General features: G+C 34.5%; 1 protein-coding gene across 1 annotated transcript in view; it reads left to right on the top strand.

The window, feature by feature from the left end:
* The window catches only part of LOC134529269 (protein NipSnap), a 63,869-nt gene that overhangs the window by 17,056 nt on the left and 32,463 nt on the right, over nt 1-14,350 (top strand). The window contains exon 3 of the mRNA XM_063363166.1: nt 7,187-7,349. Coding sequence (XP_063219236.1) covers nt 7,187-7,349 — 163 coding nt within the window. The remainder of the gene's footprint in view (nt 1-7,186; nt 7,350-14,350) is intronic.

Here is a 14,350-nt window from a genome sequence, read left to right as displayed (position 1 = left end):
AATTTATTTCATATTATAATATCAAGGTGCATTCAGATATTTTAAGGACTTCATATGTAATTAAGCATTTTAAATTTTCTTTTGGGATATCACAGCCTCTGCCCAGGTTGAGTCCCAGTATACGTTGAATACTACTATTTCAGCCTCATGCAAAAAACTGTAGGTAAATATGTAGAGTAGCGGTATTTGCGAAAAAATAAATGTTAAAAATCCGAAAATACTTTTATTATATGCTCTTTCACTTACTCTTTTCTTTAAACCCGGCGGAGATAAGAAATTCCAAATACTTTAGGAGATATCGCCGTTTTTATTTTGTAATACAAGACGTGCTGTCATTCGGCCGATGCCATTTTTTAATTTTGCAGTGTTTTCGTGAATGCCTTATTAATTAAAATGGTCTATTAGGTCCGGTCAGTTACATTATAAATACTTTCAAACTAAGTGGACATTAAAAATAAAATGAATTAATTTTAATGGTTGTTTGGTTTTAAAGTATTTATAATGTAACTGACCTGACCTAACAAACCGGGACAAAGGATGAACAGTAGGAACTCACGTAATTTTTTTTTTTACTTATTACTCGCGCAACAATATCCAAATAATGTTTTATTTGTTAACATTTGAAACTTTAAAAACTCACCTAAGCTAGAGGCCGGTAAACAATGGTGAACGCCGCAAGAAAAAAAATGTCATACTCGTAAACAAGAAACAATGGTGAATGCTGCATGAATATGCTGCATGAATGCACAGGTATTGTGATGAAAATTAAAAAATTCGATATCTCCTAAAGTATTTGAAATTTCTTATCTCAACCGAATTAAAAAATTTGATATCTCCTAAATTATTTGGAATTTCTTATCCCCGCCGGGTTTAATGAAAAGAGGAAGTGAAAGAGCATATAATAAAAGTATTTTCGGTTTTTTAACATTTTTTTCGCAAATACTGCTACTCTACATATTTACCAAACTGTATTTTCAGGATAAAGGATACCTAGTAAAAAATTATTGTAAATCTTACCTGTAATGTCAATATAGTCACATAAATTTTATTTGTACTTTTATAGCATGGCTGAGACTGTTTTTAACTTGAGATATCTCTGTCGCGCCCTACTGTTTATTTGATACAAGCTGTGGTTTTCTGGAGATCCTGGTAGCCGAGACTGTTTTCTAAAAGACAGAGATGTTAATTTCTGTTTTATGGCCAGGGCCAGGACTGTTTTCAGCCCAAATCTGATTTCCACCCTGATTGTGCCTTGTTAGGGTGGAAAGCAGACTTGGCCCTGGCCATAACATACTGAAACATCCTTATCTGTTTGAATACTGCCAATGTTACTTGATTATCTTAGTAAATAGCATTTAATTCCCTCTGGATTTTTGGAAACTTGATGTAGTTGAAGGCAATAACTAAGCCCAGGAAAATTTTGGGGTAGAAAACAAAATAAAATATAGTTGAGACGCAGATTTTCCCGAAATTAATTATAAAATTCTGAAAATACTTTTTTCTTGAAAGCAAAAGATGTTCCTCTATCTACCCAGAAAACTGCATCTTTAAATTCCAACTGGTCTCTGAGAAATCACAGTTTATAGCTTACAATACAATACAATAAAATACTTGTACATTGGTGCAACCATTGCAATTTTTTTTAACATTCTTATTTATGGAGAATCACTGGATCGGCAAACTGAACATTCACAACAGTCCATTCCAAGGCAGTGTTTGTACATGTTCGGTATAAATATTACAAATTTGTTACATTGTGATAATGGTCGTTTAGATTAGGTTGGTTCCATTAAAAATATTTTATAGTATTGCAACTGGTGTAGCAACCAGTTCACACAAGTCCATTCCGAGGCCTGAACAGTTCTGAATTTCACGGAAGCTTTACCAAAGTTCGCAGCTCGTATGAGCAACTTTAGTAGCTGATAAAAACATGCATAAAAGATGTTCATATCATCTTTCATAGACTTAAGTGTCGGAGAAATCCGAGAATAGTCTAGCAATATGAAAAATACTGTGAAATAGTCTGAATGGTTGGTTAGGTCGGTATAGCTACATCTTAAATTGGTAATTCCTAAGCAACCATTAAAAATATTTTGGAGTACAGTAAAACCCCTTTTTTACACTATTCAAGGGGGTGTATGAAAATGTTGTAAAATGTGGGAAAGTGTAAAAAAGGGAAATGTGTAAAATTCCTTTTTTTGCCTGAAGAACTGTTATATTCTAAGACCTAAACACAGTGTACTCTGACTGGTATACACATAATTATTCATTATGAGTGTCTGACACATAGCTAAAAAGTGTTATTATATTAACACTAAAGTCCCATACTATATATAATCTGTAGAGGGTAAAAATTGGCACAGTCTATGTACATACTTCCTTACTTTAACTAGCAATTCATACTAACATTAGACATTCATAGGCTAAGAATATTAATAAAAATAATACAGATAGTAATAAAAGTTTACTAATGCAAAAGTTTAATTTTTAAATGTAAAAAAAAAGCATACAGTCTACCTACACACACACAAGGTAAAGTCACAACTACATACTATATTAAATTCCAGTTTACAATTACTACAATATAAGTTATGAAAGAGATTTAAAATTAATTTCAGTAAAAGCAAAAAGTATGTACAGGTTACAAAAAAGAATTTACAATTATATCAACACTATGTGAAAAAATCTGAAATTTTTGTTTGCTTTAATTGCTGGCTGCTCAGTTCTTCTATTTTTTTGTCTATATGGTTCAACTGGTCAAACTGTCAGGACAGTTTAACCCAGAAAAAAAGTTTCTCAAAACAGAAACTGCTTCGAGAGCTTCATGATTGTGAGGCATAGGGATTTCTTCATCTTCATCTTCACCACCACCATCATCTTCTTCAGGTTGCTGTTCCCTCATATGCGAACTGACAATTTCATCAATCGATTGTACTTCTGTTTTTTACACATGACTGTCAATATTGACAAAGTCGCTGAACAAACTGCCTGACAGAATTTTCTTCCAGTCTTCTTCCTCTATGCTGCTACCTGGTTCATTGTCCTCATTTGTACACACTGTTCCTGAGCTTGAGAAACCTGCCTTCCTGAAACAATTTGAAATTGTTGTTTATGCAACTTGTTTCCATGCATAGGCAATTTCATGCACTGCATCCAGAACATTGATTTTTTTTTTCTTGTGGATTTTTGCCAGCATCCAAGAGATTAACATTTTTTGGACAATCCTTTTCCTGTATTTTAACTTGAAGGCATGAATGATGCCCAAGTCCAAAGGTTGAAGCTCACTGGTGCAGTTTGCAGGGAAAAAAACAAGCTGTACATTCCTTAAATTCAAGTTTTGAGGGTGAGCTGGGCACTGGTCAAGAAACAGCAAAATTTTTCTTCCAGTAACACCCATTGATGCATCCAGAGCACGCATTTGCTGTTCGAAGATTTTTGACGTCATCCAGGCCTTTTGATTTGCCAAATATTTTGTTGACAAAGTTTTTATGTTTTTAAAACACCTTGGCTTTTGTGCCTTCCCTATCACCAATGGCTGAAGTTTCTCACTGCCATCTGAATTGCTAATTAGCAAAACAGTGAGCCTTTGTTTACTAAGTTTTCCACCATGACACTGCTCCCCTTTCAAACACAGTGTTTTGTCTGGGAGTAGAGAATAAAACAGGCCTGTTTCATCCGCATTAAAAATTTCTTTCGGGGCATACCCTTGTATGTAATTGGGTAACTGCTCTTGTTTCCACGCTTCTACAGTTGTAGAGTCTACACTTATACTTTCTCCACATACTGCTTTATATACAAGGTTATGTCTTTGTTTGAAACGGTCAATCCTACCATTGGATGCACGAAACTCTTCTAATATTTCTAGCTGTGTTGCTATAAATAGTGCCTTTTCTCTTAACAAAACACCGTTTATTGGTACATTTGAGGCCCTTGCACCGACAAACCATTCCTTCAAAAGTACTTCAAGTTCCTCGTATTTCGATGCACGAACGTATTTTCACTTCTTCGAAAAACTACCACACTGCGATGCACTTTCTTGTATCATGTCATGATTTTTCACAATTGTGTTCAGTGTTGAAATCGGGATGCCTAACCTCTCAGCGAGTGAAACACGAGTACCTACATGTTCGTCCACGCACTTTAAAAACTTAAGTTTTTCGTCAATCAATAATGTTTTACGTTTTTTACCTGTTGCCATCTTGTTAAAACACAGTAATTACAGGGGTAAAAAAGTTTTTCCTTTCATGATACTGCCGACCACGATGTCAATAACAGACTTGACAAAGATACATGCCGGAAATCCTGAATGTATAAGTTATTGACTAACAGTAGGGATTTCTATAAACTATAGCGCTAGCGTCACGTGCTAACGTTCTCGTGAAGTCCATGATTATACCAGAGTTGGCAGCCTGTTAATACCGTTTTTAATAGAAGAGAACTTCGAAACATCGACAAGATATAGGGCTAGTGTTCCCAAAAGCAGTTAGGATTTAGTATTTCATACAAAAGTTATATCTTCAAAGGTAAGACGTCCATGACAAACACGTGAATAACGAATTTATGTAGGTCATAGCAAAAACAAACAGTGTAATAGCGGGAAGTAGGTTATGGGCTTGTTGTAATAAACTGTAATTAATTGCATTGCATCAAATAAGGTTAAAACAGGCCCAAAAAATGGTGCAAATAACTGGAAAACGTAAAAAGCAGTAATGTAAAATCGGGGTTCTACTGTATTTTTAATGTAGCTATACTAACCCAACCAACTGTCCAGTTTGTTTCAAAAAAATTTTAAGGTAATTAACCTAACCTAATTGACCATTCTCACGATTTGACTAAAGTTCTTCAAAATTAAACACACAGACCCACAAGGGAAAGCAAAAAATAGCAGCAGCCACATCAGTGCACAGGTATTGTAATGTAAGCTATAAATTGTGATTTCTCACAAACCAGTAGGAATTTATCAATGCTGTTTTCAGGGTAAATGCAGGTCCGTATCTAGTGTCTGAAAAAAATTATTTTTGGAATTTTATTATTTATTTCCAGAAAAGCTGCGACATAAGAATTTTACCCAAGGAAATCTAAATGTGCAAACAATTACCTAAAATCTCAATAACAATTATTACATTATTATAATATTATTATAATTAATAACAATTATCAATACTTAAACATTTATTAAAAAGGTGATCTGGGTTCAAATTATAGCAAGATGTGTTTGACTTCTAAGCCTTCACAACTGCAGAGTTTTCCAGTAGGTATATATTGTAAATAAGAAGCTCAATTGGAAATTATCTATGAGAGGAGCACATCGGAAAAAAGCAAATGAAAATTAGAAACAGTATTTATAAATTCCTAATGTATTTTCTAATCATGATAAACTGAATTGTGATATTTCAAGTAGTTTACAATTTATTTAACTTTTTAATCATTATATTTGGTTAGCTAAATTAATTACATATCATGCATTAATTAATGTAGCTGACCTAACCCAACAAAGCATTCTTTTTTGCTGCCAAGAATTAGCAACATCTGCAAAATACTAACCTCAGAATCTTATATTAATGAAATCTAACAATCACCTGTACTACAACATTTGAAAAAAACCTTCACAATGACTTACAAAACACTATGCGAACGTTTTATTTCAAGTATTCTTCATGGCTGAAATCATATATCCTGCCATGAACATGCTACTGGACAATAATTCTGTCTCAGTTAATATAGCTTTGCTATTTTACAGAATAATTAGAAAAATTCCAGGGATGAAAAAAGAAGTACTTTTAGAATTTGATTTGCATTTTTGAAGTAGAAGTATTTTAACAATTTTACAATGTTTTAAATGTAGGTGACTTAACATAAACAACTTTTGTTTTTATTTATGAAAACCTAGACCTGTAAAAATCTAAAAATCACATAAAACCTAACCAAAAGAATGTTTGCGATTTATAGTAGGTACATACTTAAAATGTGGCAGATCTAGCCTAACCAACCCTTCTCATGGATATTGGAAAATATATCTGCTATGGCTCGTTGAGATGTGGAACCAGTAATGGTTTCAGAAAATTAAAGATTAAAATCAATATTTGTTTGCTTGTTAATTAGTTGTTTTTTTTTTTCATTTTATTTTTTATAGCATGACTTGTCTAATAGGCCTATCTTTCTGCAAACTTGTACATACAAAAAATTTCTACCATTTACAATAAACTAAACAAAATACTAAAATAAATATTAAGAAACCATCCCTGCATTTTTTCTGCTGTGATTTTTGAAAAAACTATAACTAAAAATTAGGATGGCTAAACTAGAATTTGAACCTAGGTGCTACAGAATGTTAATCCAGTGTATTACCATGACACCACTTTGCTCTATATTAGTGTTTCATCTTTCTTCTTGTCTCTTAATGTTGTTCTTTCTGAGATGAACGTTTTTATTCAATATGGTTTTTATTGTGTTTTAATTTCTTCATTCTATGATATATGTGTTGACCATTATATATTACACAATTTGTGGTTACTATTCAGATTAAATTGAAAGAAATTTATGTTATTTATTAGTGTTTTTTATGGAGAGCCATGAAAACTCGGTGGCACCTCAGTTATAGACTGAGAAAATACTTTGATATATTAATGAGAGTCGTACAATGAGTAAGGACAAGATTTTTTGTTGAATTGCAATAAAACCAAAACAACACATAAAGGTTTTTCAACATACCATATAATACCAATATACTATTTAACACCAAAATGCTGGTAATTTTGTGAAACAAAACAAATTTAATTTTACTCAATCAAAAAAATGTTTTTTAACATCCAAAATTTAATGAATGTTAATATTTTAGTGTGTAATTAATAACTAAACATTAGGACCAAGTGGAATGCAAATCTAATTTATTTTTTTTTGCCTTACCTGATATGATATATACTTGAAACAAACACATTTTTGCCAATATATTTTTGTTCCCAGTAAATGTGACTTGTTCTATTATCAAATTTACACTGTTTTGTTGAAAAAAGTACTAAGTACAATTGTAAGAACCTATCTTCATAAATATGAAATCTTTCTTTTTAAGATTGTAATTGAGGTTAAAATAAAACCATAAAATTTGGCCTGTACCAATAAATTTTGACTAGGATTATCAGTATTCTTATTTTGGAATAACCTTTTCTCAGCATGTTTTTCTTTCCAGTTCTCAGTCTTCTCAACTTATCCACTCACTAGACCTTAATGTGGAATTAGTAGGGAGTTGGTCAGTGCAGGTGGGAGACTTGGACCAAGCACTTCACCTGTGGAGATACAGAGGTGGTTATGGCAGCATTGATAAAGCGAAAAAACAACTTAGTCAGAATGAGGTATCAGTATTTTTTTGTATAGTTCTAAGATGGTAAAGTGATATCAAGTGTGAGCTTTGACTAGAAAATGTATTGTTTATGTACAGTAACAAACATTTGTGCTGACAGTAAGTAATGTATCATAGGACATATTTAATTTAAATATGATCATAAACATTGTGTTCATATGCATGCAAACATGTATAGGGTATGAGAATGTATGTATACACAGTAGGTACCTAGTGATTTCCCCAGAAAAAATATATATTTTATTGGTACTTGCTATAAGTTAGGTGGTCTAAGAGACCGGCTGGCTGCCACCAAGCTTTTAATGTTTATAAAATAACATTGTGGCCATACTTGCAGTTATTTGCAACATACCTTAATAAAGTGCAATATTGAAGCCTTTTACACAATTTGGACTTAAAGTTAAAATACTTTTTAGAGAAATGTAGCACTTTTTGTTGAGTGTTCCAGTAATTTAAGTAGCTCACAGTCAATGAGTCAGGCTAACACTTTTTCAATAGCTTTACGTATAGTGTGAGGTAGTTTATTTTTCTAGCCATAATGTAGACACACATTCTCCAGAAAAATTTGTAATTTTGCAAATTATACCCACTCCTCGAAGTGATGGTTATTTGATTTGCACTGTTTTGATTTAATGACACCAATAAATTACGGAATTTGTATTTGAAATTGTACGGTCATAGATTTGAAATGGCACTATTTTTCATCTACTTAATTTTTATTATTGTGCGCTCACAATAGCAACAGTGCTTGTGTAGCATTAAATGCTACGCAACAACTTAATTAATATGATGAATCAAAAAACTATAGTTTACTTTCTCCTTAATAGTTATTCACTTTATTGCCTTTTTACTTCAGTCCAATTAACATAGAACGGTGGATTATATTATGCAGAAATAGTTCCGACACAAGAGTGGTCAATCAATTTTTTATATTTTGCCATCCTATAAGTCAGCAGCAGATCTAGTGAAGGCCAGAAGCTTTTAGGGCTAGTTTACCTCATGTCATCCAGAATGCGGTAGTTGCTAGTTATGTGGTTATTGATTTATGACAGACATGCATTTAGTAAACAACAGAGTTGGGAATTATGTTAACAGGTCAAATAATTTTTGTTAATAGAATACAGTATATATTTGTGCTGCTTTAATCTTATTAGAATTTATTTTGTAGCTGAGAAATATTGTTAGTGCCTACTAAGGTGTTTAAAGGTAATGTTTTTAAGGTCAAAGCCAAATTGTGAATTATTAACCTTCCGAAGTTCGAAGTCGAAATTATAACTTTAAAATATAATTAATTTTTTTACTATCAGATATATGTATATTCATAAAAATGATTATTAATTAATATCTCTATATGAATAAGACACTTCTTTATTATAAATTTATGTAACTTTATTTATTTTGTTTCAAATGTTAACAGTATTTTTTAAATATCAAACATGGCAGTTTGATAATATTGCTGGCTGTAAGAGGCTGATCATTCAAAGTTTTTTATTTGTACAGACTGTTGGGCTGAATAACAATAAAGAAAATTCAGATTTTAATTGTTTCAAATTCATCATTTATATAAATCAAACTATTCTGTAGAAATTATAAATGAATTTATCATGAGTTTTCAAACCTCAATGCCAAATTTACCATACCTAGTGTTTTATGTCTTCACTTCTGTAAAAAATAAGTAAATTTTATTTACCGGCGTACTTTAAGACTGTTGTCTTGTAGTTACTGGGAATATCATGATGGTCTTCCTCGAGATCAAGCTTGTATATATTTAAACTGGTATTACGTCCATTGTAACCAGTTTACATGCACATACAGAATAATATTACAGAGATTATGAATTTAAACATTTTCTATCAGATTTTCTAAAAAAATTACAGTCATTTCCGCCATCCTGAAAGTTTCTAAGTAAAAAAAAAATGGTAATACAGTGAAATAAGCGCACATGGAAATTAATTTGACATTGTTTACATGCTAATTTTGACATATGTGCTATAAATTTGTGCGTTTGAACATCGAAAGCCACATTTTGGAGGATTTTAGTTTGGTTTGTTCGATGAGACCCCATCCCTTACAAAAAGAAGTAAATAAAAGAAGTGTTCACCACGTTGTTTACCTAACTTTTAATATATTAATTTTTGGACTACTTTAAACTAAGTTTTTTTCACATAGAAATTAGCATTATCTGTAATTATGCATAAACTATTATATAATGAAACTAAAATTGTTTACGTAATTTAAGGTTGATTGTAAATATGGTTACATTTATAATAAACAAAGACTCCACAATCATGGAGTTAGGAATTTTCCACAATAGCCTGTTGACCGCTACCAGCAAGCTCTCATTTCAGGTAGCTAGCACTGTGGGCAGATAAACTTTAGCCACCTCCCTTCCTTTCCAGTTCCCCTGAAATATTATATAATTCTTAAAGTTTAAGCTTATTTATTATAAGTTTTAAAACAGCACATTATGCAACTACTAGCATTTTTCAAAGACTTAGGCTATTCTAGGGTAACAAATTGAATTTGTTTTACAAAAATAGAAACTACAAAATGAAAAAATAAATCAACAGTCATGGGGACTGCCGACAAAAGTGTAAACTTAAAACTTTAGAATAACTGTTCTATTTTTGAATTTTTAAATTAATTATAGTCTGAATGATTTCGCACTTATTTACATAGGATACTGATGTAAAGTTAATGACATGAGGATTTTAGTCTGACATCATTATGATCTCCCTTAAGTGGATTTTACATACAGATGACATAGTAATGACCCTCAATTTTATCAATTAGACCAGGCGTTGAATAATAATAATAGTAATAATCTTTTAAAATGCCTAGCGATTCAGGCTTGAATCCCACTCGGATCCTTTTTTTATTTATTTATTTAATAAACTAATAATAAATAACTAAAATAAAGGACTCAAGTATTGTTGTTATGATTATTTATGACATAATTATTATTAAATTATAAACATATAATCAAATAATTCAATGTGACTCAAATACAAAAAAAAAATAGACAAAAAATTGCAAAACTTGGTTTCCAAACCTAGTACCTAACACTCGCTAGTCTTTGTGCTATCCGCAATGCTACGTAACCAATTTACATCCAGGCATTTTAGTAAGTTAATATAAACTATTCGTTAACCATGCCTCTACAAATGACAATACATTCTGTCGAATATTTAAGGGAGAAGGGATAAAAGATCATGATCACATGTAAATTTATTATGTACGCAGTTAACAATTTTATAAAAGCTGGACTCTATCTTAATGGCTATAAAATACATCCTTTTTTTTTCTTTTTTTCTCTTACTTTTTGGAAGATAATTGTAAACAATTACTTTTTAATTAAGAAAATTGAAATTCTTGATTTCTGTTTTATCGGGGTAGGGCTTCAGAAGATTTCATAATGATTTTCTCAGCTCTCTATACCTCAATTTCTATAAATATCAGTATGATGTCAGCATGATATCATTTATCCTTACATCATTTTTTAGTCACAACAGATGTCAGTGGTATCATTGAATATATGTAATGTATAGAAGTCGCGAGGGGATACGATTTATTCTGCCAGTTTCTGGTAGATGGAAGCTGAGGTAGTTGGAAGCTCCCCCGCCAGACAGCTCTTCTTTCAAAAAGATGGCACTCGTGGTTACAGTCTCCCACGTTAGAGCGCTATAGCATCGCTTGTCTCAAGGTCGCGCGCATATTCTGTCTCTCTTATTCTTTTGTATTTTGTTTCCGTTGCTGTGTGGAGGGCCAGCGCATTGACAAGGCGGGAAGTTATGCTCGTCAAAAAGATGCGCAAATATTTTTAACACAAATGTATTTTGTTTAAAAAACCGAAAGCAAAAAATAATTCCTTGAAATATTACACAGTTATTTAAAAACAGCCACATAAATCAGTAATTCATTGGTGTTTGATTCCAGTTGGTGTAATAATTATTGTATTTTAATAAAAATTGGTCCTTTTGAATATAAAATAAATATTTTATTCACCAAATTAGGAATTCCAAAATAATTCAAAGAGTTCTTCAGTTCATTTTTGAATTGGTTGGTATTAAAATGATCGGCACAAATTATGTAATGCGTTAATGAACTATCTGGAAGTCAGTGTTAGTTTTGAATGTAAGAGAGATATTTTTAGTTTAATAAGGTTCGGCTAGGTCATTTAAAATTAAGATCAGTATTAGAAAAAAATGATTTAGGTTGTTTAATTAGTAAATCCTTTAGAGAGAGATGGCTGCTGAAGAGTTAAGAGCAGAAGATATCGGGAAGATAATGGTTGCCCTAGAAAAGATCAATAATAAAATGGAAGAAATGGTGGCCAGTGTGAAGAAATATAACAAAGAAATGTTAGCGAGTATGAAGAACTTTACGGAAGAAATGAAGAGTGGAAGGAAGGAGAGTAAGAACCACCATGAAGAAAAGAAGAGCGGGTCAAATAATAGCCTAGAGGAAATGAAGAAGGGTCAGGATGAACTGAAGCATGGCCAAGAAGAAATGAGGAATGAAATGAAGACCGAAGGGAAGATAAGCATAGAAGAGAAGAACAGCCAAGAGAAAAACAGCCAAGAGAAGAACTGCAAACAGAAGACCAGTCAGGAGAAGAACAGTGAAGAGAAGATCAGAGAAATGAAGACCAGCCAAGAGGAGACCAGCCAAGAGGAGACCAGCCAAGAGGAGACCAGCCAAGAAGAGACCAGCCAAGAAGAGACCAGCCGAGAGAATAACAACAAAGAGAAGAACAACAAAGAGAAGACTAGCGAAGAGAAGACCAGTGAAGAGGAGACCTGCCGAGAGGAGAACAGTGAAGAGAACAGCGAAGAACACTGCGAAGAGGACATTAGCCAAGGAGAGGAGAACAGCCAGGACATGAAGATGAAAGAAGAGCTGAAGAAAAGCATAGAAGTAGTGAAGATGAGTTACAAAGTAAGGAATATTGAACAAGGAGAAATGAAGATAAACCAAAGAGAGAGGGCTAAATGCACAGAAGAGCTGAAGAAAAGCCGAGAAGAGATGTACATGAGTCAAGAGATAGAGAAGTGCAAAGAAGAAACGAAGGAAGACCAAGAAGAGACACAGGAAGACCAAGAAGAGGTGAAGAAGGACCAAGAACAGGGGAAGAAAGACCGAGAAGAGAAAATGAGAACACAAAGAGTGAAGAAGATGGTGCAAGGAGTAACTGAGTACAGTCCAGACGATATTCATAAGAACAAAGAGGGAATGAGGAACCAAGAAGTGACGAAGAAGAGCTGGGAAGAAATGCTTTGTGAACGAGTAGCTACGAGAGAACAAACAGAGAGAAAAAGGGAAGAAACAAGCGAACCATTGGGAGGCAACGAGCAATGCTCTCAAGAGTATCGAGTCCGTCCAAGGCAATGGTCGGTCCGTCTCTGGCAGCTGGCTGAACGACATGGGGAATCTGCGACCCAGAAGTGTCGCCGGGTGACAAGAGAAGCTACATCTAATGAGAGAGAGGGTTATCTGGTGAGACTGTACAGCCCGCGATGGAGGAAAGGCAAGAGGCCTAAACTTCGAGTAGCATGGGGACCTCCAGGAGGAGATGCATTACCTGTTCGGGACGAACAGGTTTAAGGAGGGGGCAATGTTACGATCGCGCTTGGCTGCAGTGCATGGCATCGCCGCACTCGTTCGGCCTGTCTGCGCCCCCTTCCACCCGCATCCTCTCCCTGGTATCTCGTGTCATACTATCTCGCTACATCCTGACCGTCGCAGCGCGCACCTGCCTCAGATCGGGTTACTTAAAAGAGGCCGCACTGCGGAATAAAATGACTCAGACGCCTTTATCAGCGTTCTTAGAGCAGCCACCGCGTCCTTCGAGGACTCACGATGCGTTTCTGGGCATTTCGACGGCGAAGGTCGCGCGATATCTCGGAGACATGCCCGATTGTTCTGGATGGGAACCCAAGGGCTATTTAAGGAGGTTGGGCCGACCTTCGAGTCAGTGAGAGTGAGAGTCTGAGTGGAGAGTTCTCCCGCGGCGGAGTTTCCGGGCGATAGTGCCGCAGGTGCGGCAGAGTTGCGAAGTCCTTGGACGAAGGTTCCAGGGCAGGGAGTGAGTGAGTTCAGTGGAGTCGGGAGTTTCCGGGCGATAGAGTCGTGGGCGCGGCGGAGTCCCGAGTGAAGTGGCGAGCGAGTCGTCGAGTGGGATCTCGGCGAAGGGTGTGACGGCGGCGGCGAAGTGCGGCGACGGAGTCCCGCGACGGAGACCCACGAGGGGTGCTGCGGCGAGAGTTGCGCCGGAAGTGCGGCCCAGCGAGGTGTGTGAAACGAGTGACTGGGGAATTGACATTTCTTTACATGTAATTAATTATCTGCCAATTTAGAAGATTATTTGTAAGTGGCAATTAGAAGTAATAAATAAAACTGTGTGTGTAATAAAAATCTTTAATTGGGCTATCCTTTACGAACCCGCAGGTAAATCGTAACAATATGTAATGTATAGAAGTCGCGAGGGGATACGATTTATTCTGCCAGTTTCTGGTAGATGGAAGCTGAGGTAGTTGGAAGCTCCCCCGCCAGACAGCTCTTCTTTCAAAAAGATGGCACTCGTGGTTACAGTCTCCCACGTTAGAGCGCTATAGCATCGCTTGTCTCAAGGTCGCGCGCATATTCTGTCTCTCTTATTCTTTTGTATTTTGTTTCCGTTGCTGTGTGGAGGGCCAGCGCATTGACAAGGCGGGAAGTTATGCTCGTCAAAAAGATGCGCAAATATTTTTAACACAAATGTATTTTGTTTAAAAAACCGAAAGCAAAAAATAATTCCTTGAAATATTACACAGTTATTTAAAAACAGCCACATAAATCAGTAATTCATTGGTGTTTGATTCCAGATGGTGTAATAATTATTGTATTTTAATAAAAATTGGTCCTTTTGAATTTAAAATAAATATTTTATTCACCAAATTAGGAATTCCAAAATAATTCAAAGAGTTCTTCAGTTCATTTTTGAATTGGTTGGTA

The sequence above is a fragment of the Bacillus rossius genome, chromosome 2 (assembly GCF_032445375.1).
Source record: "Bacillus rossius redtenbacheri isolate Brsri chromosome 2, Brsri_v3, whole genome shotgun sequence".
In the NCBI taxonomy this organism is placed as follows: Eukaryota; Metazoa; Arthropoda; class Insecta; order Phasmatodea; family Bacillidae; genus Bacillus; species Bacillus rossius.
This window is presented reverse-complemented; position numbering and strand designations above follow the sequence as displayed.